The sequence below is a fragment of the Podospora pseudocomata genome (genome assembly GCF_035222375.1).
Source record: "Podospora pseudocomata strain CBS 415.72m chromosome 1 map unlocalized CBS415.72m_1, whole genome shotgun sequence".
Lineage (NCBI taxonomy): Eukaryota > Fungi > Ascomycota > Sordariomycetes > Sordariales > Podosporaceae > Podospora > Podospora pseudocomata.
The window spans coordinates 2,273,522-2,287,070 of NW_026946363.1; the positions used below are offsets into that span (position 1 = coordinate 2,273,522).

The 13,549-nt window shown below is 56.1% G+C and overlaps 5 protein-coding genes across 5 annotated transcripts; 1 reads left to right on the forward strand and 4 right to left on the reverse strand.

Moving 5' to 3' along the window:
* Positions 1-783: 783 nt before the first annotated feature.
* QC762_109310 (uncharacterized protein) lies at positions 784-2,892 on the reverse strand (the record flags this gene model as incomplete). Its single annotated transcript, XM_062885352.1, has 1 exon — positions 784-2,892. One exon carries the CDS (start codon positions 2,890-2,892, stop codon positions 784-786), a length of 2,109 nt encoding a protein of 702 aa, XP_062748308.1.
* A 672-nt stretch (positions 2,893-3,564) lies between these two features.
* Positions 3,565-5,724, reverse strand: QC762_109320 (uncharacterized protein; the record flags this gene model as incomplete). Its single annotated transcript, XM_062885353.1, has 1 exon — positions 3,565-5,724. The coding sequence occupies one exon, from the start codon at positions 5,722-5,724 to the stop codon at positions 3,565-3,567; it is 2,160 nt and encodes a 719-aa protein (XP_062748309.1).
* Positions 5,725-6,563: 839 nt separating this feature from the next.
* On the forward strand, positions 6,564-11,391 carry PEX6 (peroxisomal assembly protein; the record flags this gene model as incomplete). Its single annotated transcript, XM_062885354.1, has 3 exons — positions 6,564-7,152; positions 7,230-10,695; positions 10,752-11,391. The coding sequence occupies exons 1-3, from the start codon at positions 6,984-6,986 to the stop codon at positions 11,389-11,391; spliced, it is 4,275 nt and encodes a 1,424-aa protein (XP_062748310.1). The 5' UTR covers positions 6,564-6,983.
* Positions 11,392-11,427: 36 nt separating this feature from the next.
* QC762_109340 (uncharacterized protein) lies at positions 11,428-12,701 on the reverse strand (the record flags this gene model as incomplete). The annotated part of the gene is made up of 2 exons (XM_062885355.1): positions 11,428-12,330; positions 12,411-12,701. The coding sequence occupies 2 exons, from the start codon at positions 12,699-12,701 to the stop codon at positions 11,704-11,706; spliced, it is 918 nt and encodes a 305-aa protein (XP_062748311.1). The 3' UTR covers positions 11,428-11,703.
* A 94-nt stretch (positions 12,702-12,795) lies between these two features.
* QC762_0007800 (uncharacterized protein) lies at positions 12,796-13,181 on the reverse strand (the record flags this gene model as incomplete). The annotated part of the gene is made up of 2 exons (XM_062882852.1): positions 12,796-12,963; positions 13,089-13,181. The coding sequence occupies 2 exons, from the start codon at positions 13,179-13,181 to the stop codon at positions 12,796-12,798; spliced, it is 261 nt and encodes an 86-aa protein (XP_062748312.1).
* Positions 13,182-13,549: the final 368 nt, after the last annotated feature.

A 13,549-nucleotide genomic window follows, 5' to 3' on the forward strand; every position in this document is an offset into this window, starting at 1 on the left:
CTGACAGTCCGCACCTGCTCCCATCAGGCCTTTATATACCAATCAGCCCTTTATATACTAATCAGCCCTTTATATACCAATGCTCTGCAGCAGGACTTCGCCCTTCGGGGCATTTGGTCAATTTGTAAGTTTGGCTCAACCATCTGCTTCTCACTTTGCCAATAAAACTAACCTCTCTCCCAGGAAACGATACAGAGAAGATTAGCATGGCCCCTGCACTAAGGATGACACGCTACTCAAAGAGATGCTAAAGATTTTTTTTATTTATTTTTGACGTTTCTATGTTCCCGATATGTTCAGCAATCACCTCGAGATTTCTGCTCAGAGGCCAGGTAGGTGGTTGACTTGAAGGAGGTCGAGCGGTCGAGTCCAGCCTGGATCGTCTTCATCCCGCTTTTTTTTCTCGACACCACTTGCTCCCACTCCCAGTGACCCTCTCATCCCCCCCCCCGGCATTAGTGTGTACAGCTCTGAGCAACTTCCCCGTACTCTTTTAGCTGAAGGATAATTCTTCGTGCCAAGAACAAACACCCCATGCCTTGCTATTACCAAACACCTCTGTTCTTTCCACATAGACTCAAGGTGCATGAAAGCCGGGCAACATATTCCCATTCACCTCCAGACAAGAATCTTGATATTTAGCATCAACGGAAAAATACAAAGAGAATACCCAAAAACTGCATCATCCAACGCCTCCCAATGCCTTTGTTGTTTTGTTTCCCATAAAATATCCAGAAAGAACCAGCACCATTTTTTTTCCAGCCCTTTGATCAGACATCAAGCTCACTCTTGATACAACCTCCCCAGCAACCCCTTCTCGCCAACCCCCCTCCTCTCCTCATCCTCCGCAATCTTCAAAATCAGCTCCCCAAACAACCCATTAGCCCACCCGAACCAGCTCCTCGTAAAGTCAAACTCGCGCCACGCGTTCACCGTTTCATGGATAACCCCGGCGCCCGAAGTCGAATTAAGCACCATCAACATCTGCTCCCCAACCACCCTCCCCCTCTCCTCATCCGAAAACCCAGCAAGGTCCTCAAACGCCGTCAGCGCCGCCACCGTAGCAGCCATCGGCCACCCCTTTCCAGGACCAAGATGAGGACCGCCCACGGCCGAAAGCGCTGGACCCTTGGCATAATACGGGTTGGCCATGCTCAGCACAAACTTGCGAGTGTTTTGGTAAATCTTGGCATAGTCATGCTTGGCTTCTTCCTCCTCGTCCTTCTCCTTCTCCGAGTTCTTCTCAATCGTACCGTTGCGCGCGCCGAGGCTCTTGTTCACAGACTTGACCATGCGTGGCGTCGTCGAGGTCTTGGTGTTGGTGTAATTCCACAAGGGGAAGGCCAGCAGAGATGGAACATTGGCATCGTCCATCAAGTTGGCACCGCCATACCCATCAACTTCGTACGCAAAAATCTCGCCAAAGTCGCGGTGCTTGACAACGGCGTCTTTGGCAATGCCGTGGCGGATAGTCTTGGCCAGCTTGCGCATCTCTGTCGTAAGATTAGCAGCCTTGGGGTTGAGTTTCTGCTCGGCGAGCCCCTCCATGATCGCAGACGCCTGCTCGAGATAGGCAGCAAACATCATGTTGCTGGGAGTCAAAAGCTGGAAGATGCAGGCGTCATCGCTAGGTCTAAAGGCAGATCGAACCATGCCGTTCTCCTTGACGGGGTTACCGAGGCCGTCATTCGTCAAGGTCTCGGAGCCACGGTTGGTGTATCCGGTAAAAGTCCAGGCCGACGGCAAGACGTGTCCCTCCTCATCGTATGTCCCGAGACGCATGGCGGCTGAAGCATCAACAGCCGCTTCCACAGCGTTGACCCAGGAGTACCTGGAGAAGAACTTGAGGTCGTCGGTCCGGGTATAGTAAGCGGCGCTGATCTGGAGGAACGAAGCCAAGCTGTCCAGCTCCCACTTGCAGTCAAACACCAGCTTGGGGTTGTAAGGAGGCTGCGGGTTGTTCTGGTGGAAAGCACCGTTGTGCGTCGGAGGAATGCCGCTCTCGGGAGGTGGCTGGAACGAATGGCAGTAGGGCGAAATGACAATGTATCGAGAGTGTGAGTTGATCAACCCACGCCACAGACTAGCCAGGGAATCAAACTTGTCAGACGGCTCAAGCAACGGCAGATACGAATAAATCTGACTGGCAGAGTCACGGAGCCACATGGCGTCGATATCACCCGTGATCACATAGGTGAGCTCCTCGTCCGTCACCACCGTCTGCACCTCGTCAGAGCCTTCTTCTCCCGAGCCGCCTTCCACCGTCTTGTTGGCATATCCACGCCATTTGACCATGGTGTCGAGCGTGTTCGGGTAGCTGTTCTCAAACAGACGGTAGAGATCCGGGTCCTTGATCACCTTCTTCATGCGCTCAAGCAGAGCTTCAAGAGCGGGCAGCCGGAAAGTCCTGCACTCGGGGGGCGGGCGCACAAATGGGAACTTGCGCTTGCCTTCAGAGTGCGGTCCCGGCTTCTGTCTCTGCAGCTGTTCGAACCCGATACAGTCAACCTTGGCTGTGGCAGCCGGCCCGGCCTCTTCAGTGGTCGCGAACTGGTTCCCAAAGTCGGCCAGCCCAACGTCGCTATCGTCACCTTCTGCCGGAGGGACCTTGGTAGTCTTGGGCTTGGTAGGCGTGGCTCCATGCTCTTCGGTGACATCGTCTTCGCGCTCGGCAGAGCCTGCCGGGTTCGTGTTTGGGTGTGCTACTTGGCCAGTGTCGTGGTGGTGAGGGGTAACATGTTCGGGAACTTTTGGAGTGTGTAAATCGAGCGTCTCCTGCCTGGGCGTGGCTATCGGAGACTGGTACCCAAGCCAGAATATGATGACGGTCAAGAGGAGAGCGATACCGATGACTCTCCCCCTCCGGTTGCCGGTGAGAAATGGGACGACCATGGTGTCTTCAGGTGGCGGCCGCCGGTTGGACAAGTTGTCCACGACCGAGTGGTGGGTTGAACAGATTATCCGACTCAGTGAGTGAGTGGCATGTAACGATATCGTAATGACCACCAGAGGCCGGAACACAGCAAATTCCACCGCAAGAGCAGGTGAAGTTGACGAGGCAGAAACATCGAAATTTGTGGCAAAAAGAGAAAGAAACAATCCCGGGTTTTCTCGTCAGGCCCCAAATTTCCCAGAAAGGGAGGAAGTCACGACAGGACCCCAGCTTGTTCATCGCATCTTGCTGTCCAGCCAGCTTCTTGGCGAGGTCTTGTTCTGGCCACTTATAGGCTTGGGAATGGGACAAGCGGTGGGTTGGTCCAATAGACTGTGGTGGCCCAGAGGCAGGGATGTTCAGCCTGACTCTGACCCCTGAACCATAGCGGCCGTTGGAGATGCCGAGTGCCGATTCCTGAGAATGCTCCGCAGTAGCCTCACTTACATGGCGCAACAGAAATGTCGGATGGATCATATTGCTTCAAGTATATCGTTCTCCTTTCTCTAGATTACGCGAGAACCGTTGTCTGTCCGTCTATCCCATCAAAAACAAAAACTCCTTTTCCTTGTTGCCGGGTATTGGATTATTATCCTCCAGAGCCATACTCGCCATTATTACCATGCAGAATCTCACCGACACAAGTCCTCACTGCTACTAGACTGCAACTCTTCCTCCTCCTCCTCTTCCTCCCCCTCATCACCTGTCACTTCCTTCTTCTTAGGCTTCCAAGCCGGAACATCCTCACACCCCTTGGGAACCCGACAAACACCCCTCACATCACACGTCTTCCACAAAACCTCCTTCACCTCCCTAAACACCTGCTCCGGCGCATCCATCGCCCAAATCACATCCAAATGCTCATACCCCGGAATGACCTTCTGATGCACCACCTCCACATGTGGCTCCCTCCCCCTCTCAAACCGCCTCAGCAACTTTTCCCCATCCACCAAATCATCATCCCCCGCCACCCAAAGCGCAAAAGGCGGCGCCCTCTCATCATACCAAGCCGTGCTCCCCTTCCTCCTCCTCCCCTTTTTTCTTTCCCTCCCCCCCCCACCACCATCAGCCATATCCCTATCTACCTCGCCCAAAACCCCCTCTTCGCCAACCTCCCCATCCTCCCTCTCCTCAGCCCTCCACTCCTCCTTCGTACTTAGTATGCACTTCTGCCTAGCAAAGCACTCCCTCCCCAACCACCACCTCATACTCTCGCTACTGACAAAAACCGGCGCAAACCTGAACATCCTGTCCCTCAACCCCCTATCCCACCTCCCATCACCCCACCCAAACAAGAAGCCGAAAACCTTGTACCCCAACCAGCCATATACCCTCCCGTTTAGTCGCCTGTGCATCTCCATCATGAACGGAATAAACGCGTGAATCCCAAAAAAGACCCTGAAAAACCCCGGGCTTATGACCCTCATGAATTTAAAATACATCTTCCCAATCAACGGCCCCGCATACGCCGCCGGAGCCAACCCGCAAAAAACCGTGATTCTGTCTCCGAGGTCAGGTCGCTGCTCCTTTGCCAGCGCGACCAGGGCTTGCGTCGTGCCCTGCGAGTGGCAGATCAGTCCTATTTTTGAAAACCCCGTCTCGTAGCACACACGGGAGATCAAAGCCGGGAGGTCAAAGACGCCCATTTGGCGGATGTTCCAGGCCCACATCCTCGGGTCGGAGTACTTCAGCAGCGTGTGCTTTGGCGTGAAACCGCAGCGGTTGTTGCCCAGCCAGACGTCATACCCTGCCTTGGCGAGTAGGAAAGCCAGGGAGTCGTCATCGTTGACGCAGTACGCCCCCGAGGATTGCAGTAAGCCGTGGATCAACAGCACCGGGAACTTCGCTGGAGAGGATGGGGGTTTCCTCGGGGGTGTGAAGGTCTCCGGGCCGCGATGGGCACGTTCGCAAGCCGGCAAGGGGGTGTGCTCCTTCGGATCGTAGACATGCCAGAGGTCGATGAGGAAACCGTCTTCCGTCTGGACTTCAAAGGGTTCGATATCGAGGCCTACTCTTCTGGCGTAGTAGGCTGGGTCGCAGACCAAGGGGTCGGGGCCGCCTTCGGTGGGGGGGTAGGGGGTTTTACCTGACGGGCGGTGGCCGGATAACCAGGCTTCTTCTTGCCGTTTCCTGATCTCGGCCCGGCGGGTTTCTTCCTTGTAAAAGGGGCGGGAGGAAGCGTCGGGGTTGCGAAGGGTGACGAGTCGCCAGAGGTGTTGGACCGAGGGGCCGATGGAGGTGAATAGCGCGCCGAGGACGATGACAGCTAAGAAACCGAGGGAGAGGAAGAAGGAGGTGAATCGGAAGATGAGACACTGGATGTGGGTCATAAGGGAAGGGGGGCCGTATAAAGGTAGAGGGGGGAACAAGGGGTTGGTGTGGGATGGTGGCATCGACCTTTTGAGGCTGGCGTCGGTCGATCTTTTGTTTGGGGAGGTGCCATTTTGCTGCTGGGAGAGGGCAATGGCTTTTTCTTCGTTGGGGGATTGGACTGGGTGGTGGTGGTGGGTTGGTTCGAGTTGTGTTTCCAGTTCTTCTCGCAAGACGTTGAGCTTGTGAGCTTCTTGGACCGGGACGGTTGGGAGGCGGTGGCCGTCGGCTGTTACTATCACCGTGTCGTGGGGGGTTACGAATTGGGCTTCGACCGCGATGGCGTCGTGGTTGCCTTGTTCTGGTGGGAGGAGAGAGAGCTTTTCTGATTGCTCGGCGAACTCGACGGCTGTTTTGGCGAGTTCGTTTTCGTCTATGGCGCCTGGTGGTGAGGACTGGGTGAGGGTTGCTTGGACAGCCATGGCTGAAGGTGAGGGTGGCTTGGTCTCCCTCTGAACGGGGAATATATTGCTGATATCATACAGATTGAACCGACTGGAAAGAAAATACCGTCGTGATAGTAGAACAACAGGTGTCTAGATCTTGAAGAAACCGCCCGTCTCACAAACAGAAAAAACATCAATGAGACTCGAGGCATGCCATACTCCATCCCCACATGCCAGACGTCATTTGTGGCTGCAGTTACTAAACGGGACAAAAACGGTCTCGTTCCGGAGAAGCCAGCCACTGTCGACAAGATTTTCCCCCTCTTGCGATCGAAACTGAAAAGGATAAACCATCCACATCGAGCAAAATGCAGGGTCACAAACAAGCTTCTTGTCATGACATGGAAAGATGGATGTCGAGGGAACAAATAACCCCCTGCGTCACCATGCAGCTGGGAGCATGGGCGCGGGGTGTTGACAGGGCCTTGCGATTGGTTTAGGTCTGTTTTACGCATGTGAAGATCGTTGATCACAGTGGGGCTCTGCTGGGTGGGTGGCTGACAGCACAACCCTTGGGCTTGGGACTTGGGATGAACCTGAACCGTCATCAACAACAACAACTGGAAAATATTTCCCATGGACAAGAAACCTGAATGATCGAGAGGTTGTGACTGCTATTCGTTCTCCCAAAGATTGGCATAGATGTCGTGCATAATGAGACAAGTGACCACAAGTAACCCGGAACACTGGGTACCTGTCTGTTGAACTGAACATTGGACGTCTGGTAGGCTGGCACGAAAGAGCAAGACATATCATGGTGTGAAAAGTAGAAGACCAACCCGACAAGCCTATTTTCGTAACATCATGCTGTTCTTCTAGCCTAGACACTACATACGTGAAACCCAAAGAGAAGGGTTAGGGTTACCCTAGTCCCGGCTGGGTAAGCGGATCCGCGAATAGCCAATGCCATATGCCGAGGTGAAAGGAAGCCGAAGCCACACCACCAGCTGCTGCTGGGTTCACCACCACCGAAACAGGCGGGTCTACTTTCGCGCTGAGAGTCTCCTCGAATGCTTTAAACCCCAGAGGCCATTGGGTGTTCCTAGTCAGCAGCTGCATTGCTCTGCTACCTCCTCATTCTCGAATATCCATCATCTAATTTTTCCCAACCACAACTCCCGAAACCCGTTCATGTACCTTGCTGGACCGCCCCTACCCTACCCACACCACGACACCACGCGACGCTCGGAAGCCATAACCCCCACGACAACGTCGCACCGCGCGAACTTCCAACCATGGCAGCAGCTTCAGAAGTAAGAGGAGCAAACAAGAGACGGGTCCGTAGACGCAGACAGGACAAGCCGGCGCTGGCGGCGCGTTTGGTGCTTGATGACCATGTCAAGAGTGATGTGGGCATTGTGTCGGAGGACTTGTACGCAGAGTTGTTTCCGCATTTGCAGCATGGTTGGTCTCCTATCTTTTCTATACTGACTTGTCAAGCTGTTGATCCAGTGCTAACATTATCTTTTGCTACCACAAAGCCCACGAAGACGAAGACCACCACCCCCCTCCCCGCCCTTTCGTCCACATCGCCATCGCCCCCTGGGCACCAACCCCCACCCCCGAAGCCATCAACTGGTCAATCGTCCCCGTCACAAAATCCTCGGCCCTCGCCCCAAACACGGTCCAGTTTGCCCCCTCCTCCCTCGCCCTCCAGTCCTTTGCCATCAACCTCAAGCAAGTCGCGCCCTCGCGCCTGTCCAGCCACAGCAGCAGAAGCGGCATTGAGGTTTTGGTTCTAGACGTCACCGCGATCGCCCTCGACACCGTGTTCGTCAGCCTAGAAGGGGAACTAGCCAACCGACTGGAGAACGGCGAGGGCACCTTCTTCAGAGACCACCCCCCCTCCAAGGGCAAGGTCACCTCCTCCGCGGGCGGCGCAACCCCCACCCCCGAGGACCGTCTCACGGCTGCGTTGCGCACGGCGCTTGATACGCTAAAGGTGGTTCACACGGGGGATATGTTCCCGCTGCCACTCCCCCCTCACCCCGTCACCCACATCCCGCCCAACCCCGGCAGGATTACACTGTGCGAGCCAGTCGGTCAGGGGATTCTCGCGCCTAGTACCAAGATTATTGTCTCGCGCGGGAGGATTCACTCCAAGCACAACCGCTCGTCCGCTCCACCGATGCCGAGCACCCGGATCGGTGGCGTGACCGAGGAGGATGAGGATACGTCCAATGATCAGTTTTACTCGGCAGCTGAGGAGGGCGCTCGCACAGATGCCCGGGTGGAGGAGGACGGGGATACCGAAACCGAAGTGGAAGAGGCCGAGGACGAAGAGGAAGATGCATTGTCAGACGACTCGATGGACGAGATGATCTCCCTCCAGGCTCCCAGCCTGACCTCTGCCATCACAAGCGGCATCGGCACGCCCACCACCATTGGGGGTCGAGGCCGCAAGACCAACGGCATGAGCAGCGCTGTGTCTGTCTTTTCCAGCTTCACCGCCGCAACCGCTCGACCCGACCGTCCCCGCGGTAGGCTGTTCAAAGCTCACGGTCTGGTCCAGCCTGTGCCTCCTGAGGTCCTGCATCCGAAACCTGCTCCCGAAGATGATGAAGAAGCGCGGATCTACGTCGACGTGAGGGATCTTCCCCGGATTGGGTGTTTTTCGGGGGATTGGGTCAGGGTTGAGGCGGCGCAGGAGCCGCCGTCGAACGGGTTTGGGCAGTTTGGGCTGGGGAGCTTTGTTGACGCCAGCCCTGATGAAATCCAGTGGAGACCGGCGAGGGTGTATGGGTTGCCGGAGGGGTATTCGTCCAGGCCTGTGGCACGAGTGCCGAGCTCGAAACAGGAGGGGAGGAGGATGTCGTTTTTCGAGAGCCAGGTTCAGAAGGGGGGGGGCGGGACGGGGCCGGGGGTGTATGCCTCGCCTATATTTCTGGCGAACCTGGAGGGGCCGGCTTATTTGAGGGTGGCGCCCATTCAAAGGGGTGGGGGAGGGCGTGCGGGGATCAAAGGGAAGAAGACAACGCAAGGGGTGGCGGCGGTGCTTCAGCCGCCGGCGGCGAGGGAGGTGATTTTGCAGCATGTCAGGACGCCGGTGGCGGTGGAGAGGGATGTGCAGACTGCCGTGATGGCGGGGCTGAAGTTTTGGTTTGAGAGGAGGTTGAGGGTGGTGAAGGGGGGGGATCTGATTGCTGTGCCGATTGATACGCAGCTTGGGAGGACGCTGCAGGAGGGGACGATGACGGGTGGTGGGGAAGGGGAAAGTGCGGTCGATGACGTGCTGGGGTTGATTGCCTCGAGGAGGACAGACCACCACAGCCTCAAGTATGACGAGGTGGCGTGGTTTAGAGTTGGGCATGTGTCGGCTGCGAAGCAGGAAGTTGGTGCGGAGACGATGGGGGAGGAGGAGGAGGAGGGGGAGGAGGAGGATCCCTGGGGGGGGGTGGCTTGTGTGGATATCTCGCTGGCGCATTTGGAGCAGACGGGGTCGACGACGAGTCGGATTCCGGGGATTGCGGGTAGTACTTGGAGGTATTATCTTGGGATTGATAGGTTGCCCAGACAGCCGTCCTCTCACGCCGGCAGCCCGTTGATGATTGCGCCGGAGAGGACGGCGGCTGTCTCCCCTCTGAGGAGGAAACTGAGAGAGTTGATGGCTGCTGCTACTAGCAAGCCGGCGCTTCATCTCAAGATGCCACCCGTGGCTATCCTTCTTGTCTCTACCCAGCGCGCCATCGGGAAAGCCTTCACCGCGTCGCAAGCCTGCGCCGATGTTGGGCTGCACACCTTTGCCATCGACGCCTACGACATCGTCAACGACTCCGGCGCTGGCGGGAGCGACGTCAAGACTGCTGGGTTTTTGACATCGAGGGCGGAAAGAGCGATGAGCTGCGGCCCGGATTGCTGCGCGCTGCTGGTTAGGCATATTGAAGCTCTGACGGCGGACAGGATGGTGACCAGCATCAGGGAGGTGCTCCAAGATGCGAGGGTGCTGATCGCCACCACGACCGAGGTGGAGAAGGTGCCTGATGGGATTAGGGCGCTGTTTACGCACGAGCTGGAGATGACTGCGCCCGACGAGGGAGAGAGGGAGGCGATTCTCAGGACTATTCTGGACAACCAGGGTGTTGCTCTCGACCCCGAGGTTGAGCTCGGCGGGATAGCGCTCAAGACTGCTGCGCTGGTGGCGGGGGATTTGGTTGATGTTGTCGAGCGAGCCCTGGTTGCCCAGAAGGCGAGGCTGGAGGCCTTGTCGGCAAAGGCGTCCAAGAACGAGGGCGTGCCTGTCACGGTCCGGGACGTGAAAGTAGCTGGTGGGCCGGCGGCGCAGGGGCTGACAAAGTCTGACTTTGAGGTTGCGGTCGAGGCGGCACGGAAGAACTTTGCGGATGCGATTGGGGCGCCCAAGATCCCGAATGTGACTTGGGATGATGTGGGGGGGTTGAATAATGTGAAGGAGGCGGTGACGGAGACGATCCAGCTGCCGCTGGAGAGGCCGGAGCTGTTCGCCAAGGGGATGAAGAAGAGGTCTGGTATCTTGTTTTATGGTCCGCCTGGAACGGGCAAGACGCTGCTTGCAAAGGCGATTGCGACAGAGTACAGTTTGAATTTCTTCAGTGTCAAGGGGCCCGAGCTGTTGAACATGTATATTGGTGAGAGCGAGGCTAATGTGCGGAGGGTGTTTCAGCGGGCGAGGGACGCGAGGCCGTGTGTGGTTTTCTTTGACGAGTTGGACTCGGTGGCGCCGAAGAGGGGGAACCAGGGAGATAGCGGTGGTGTGATGGATCGGATTGTCAGTCAGTTGCTGGCGGAGCTGGACGGGATGAGCGGGGGGGATGAGGATGCGGGGGGGGTGTTTGTGGTGGGAGCGACGAACAGGCCGGATTTGCTGGACCAGGCGCTGTTGCGGCCGGGGAGGTTTGACAAGATGCTTTACTTGGGAGTGTCGGATACACATGAGAAGCAGATGAAGATTATGGAGGCGCTGACGAGGAAGTATGTATTCCCCCCCTTCACCTACCCGATAATGGTTGCTAACGACGATGTGAAAGATTCACCCTCCACCCCTCAGTCTCCCTCCGCAACGTCGCCGAGCGGTTGCCGTTCACTTACACCGGCGCCGACTTTTACGCCCTCTGCTCAGACGCCATGCTCAAGGCTGTTACGAGACAGGCTGCCCTCGTTGATAAGAAGGTCAAGGCTATCAACACGGAACGCCAAGCGCAGAATCAACCTGAGATCACCACCGCTTACTTCTTTGACCACTTCGCCACGAAAGAAGACGTTGCGGTCATGGTGACGGAGCAAGACTTCCTTGACGCTCACAGTGAGCTTATTCCCAGCGTCAGTGCTGGGGAGCTGGAGCATTACGAAAAGGTCAGGGCTACGTTTGAGGGGGTGAAGGACAAGAAAGAGACGACGACGCAGCAGCAGCAGCAGCAAAACGGGAGGTTGGCTATGGGGAAGAGGAGTGCCAGTGATCGAAGTGTGGCTGTGCATAGGGGTAAGGGGAAAGGAAAGGGCAAGGCGGTGGCGACGGGGAGTGAGGAGGATGAGTGTGATGATGGGGAGGGGGTGAATGGTGGTGGGTATAGGGATAAGGGGAAGGGGAAGGCGGTTGATGTTGGTGGTGGGAGTGGTGCGCCGTTTGGGGGGCAGGGGCAGGATGATGACGAGGGGTTGTATGACTGATATGAGGAGATATTTTGTTTATATTGTACAGAAGGGGTCATAAATGGGAAATAATACATGTTTTTTTTATTTATTTTTCGACTGTGAAATGAAAATCACATGCGATATCTATAGCGACTTTCTCCTCACCAACATGAACTGAAAAGCATCTGACATTGAAAAGTAAACCATATACACCATGCAGGCAGGCCTTCCTTGCTACAGCACATATCAAATCACCTAGTTAAACCGAAACTATCAAACACCAACCTCACCTCCGAAGAACCCAAACTCGCAACACATTATCAACCCACGAATCAAACATGTCCGTATTTACTTCTTCTCCTCTAGCTTCTTGTCATTTTCACTACTCTCCTCCTCCTCCTCCTCACTGCTCTCCTCCTTAATCGCCTCGGCCTTCTCCACCGCCTCAATCTCCTCCTTGCTCACCCTCTCAATCGGGCTCCCATGCACGTTCGTCACGGGCGGGTCCACGTCCTTGGGCAGACTCCCCTTCCAGCTCGTGGTCGTAGGGCTCTGAATCGTGGTCTCAATCGTTTTATCGCCAGAGCTCTTCCACCCGGTGCTCGTCGGGCTCTGAAATCCCGCTGGAGTCTCCTCTTTTTTGCTTTCCTTCCCCTCGTTCTCCTGCACCTTTGCACTAGCAGCAGCAGCCTTGCTCCTCAACGCATTCAGCTGATTCTTTTTCGCTTTTTGCGCAGCTTCTTCGACGATGGAGCGGATTGGCAACGAGGCAGGATGTTGCGGCGCGGGAGTGGTGGCCTTGACCAGGTTCTGAGGAGCCACCGGTGGAAGGGCAGGTTTGGAGGTGGTGACTGGTTTTTGGACGATGGGGGGGGGGGCGGCGGATTTGGAGGGGATGGTGAAGTCGTCGTAGTAGATTTGGACGTGTTGTTTGAGTTCGCCGTATTCGTTCCATTCTTCGATTTCTACTAGGTCCTACACACGGGGGTTAGGTGGGGGGAGGGGGTGGTGAGGGTGTGGTATGGGAAAAGGGGGGGCAGAAGGGGGGGACGAACGCCGAGGACGAGGCCTTCTTGGACTAGGCCGGGGATCTTTCTCTGGCGGCCCGAGGCGTCTTTGCCTGCGCGGCGGCCCCAGAGCATGCGCGCTTTCTCGTCGACGGCGATGTCGATTGCTTTGAAGGGGACGCGGTTGGCGCGGAGGATGGTCTCCAGGCGGGAGGTGGCGGTGACAATGTGGGAGGAGCCGGCTGTGAGGGAGGTGTAGATGTAGAGGGCGGGATCGGTTGAGTAGGTCTGCGGTGCTGCCGGCGCCGCCGTGGCCGGGGCGCTGCTTTCGGAGGCCATGATGGGGGTTGTTTGTGGTGGTGTTGTTTTGTTTCGCTACGACACCGAACAACAACGGGGGGAAGCTTCTTTGTTGGTTGGGTGATGTTGTTGTTTATAACAGGTATGGGGAGATGATGCAATTAGACCAACTCTCGGTTGTCGCGGCCCCAGGCACAAGGGGGAGGGGGGTTCGATCGGGTCGGGGGGTGTCGTGTTGATCGAAGGGGTCCTGAGCTGCTGCGGGGTACATGCGAAAGTGGAGGAGGGGTAAGATGACGGTCTGTCGTCAACGTCAACGAAACTGCCCGTATAAAGACTCTCAACTGATGAGGGTTGTTTCCTTTGGGTTGCAAAGGTGAACCCACTTAAAGAAGAGAAATGTCAAAGAATGAAGAGCTCAAACACCCCAGAGTTGTCACAACAGATGGGATGAAACGAGGGGTCCAACGGAAACCCCGCGATAGGACGGCATGCCTCACTCGGGGTCTCAGGCCACATCGAGATTGATTGTTTCCTTTGGTTGCCGTTTGCATCTCATGGGCCATCGCGAAAACCTCTGGATGATCTCTCAGAACGCTGTTCTTTGATGCAACCGGGACAGAGGACCTCCCACTGGCAAACAAGCCCACGGCTCAGCTTATATCCGAGACCAAGACTGTGGCCTTCGCATCATCAACTGGTCTAATAAGCTCTTGTGATGCTTGTTGGTGACGATGGCTGCATAGCGGGTAGTAAGTCCATCCCAAGACAACGAATTGCCGCAGGGCCTCAAAGAAGCTGAATGCCTCGACAGATTCAGCTGCATGCCGGCCCTTGCCAGAACTGGCCTTTCTCTGGTGATGATGGAGCTATATAGATTGTCAGTG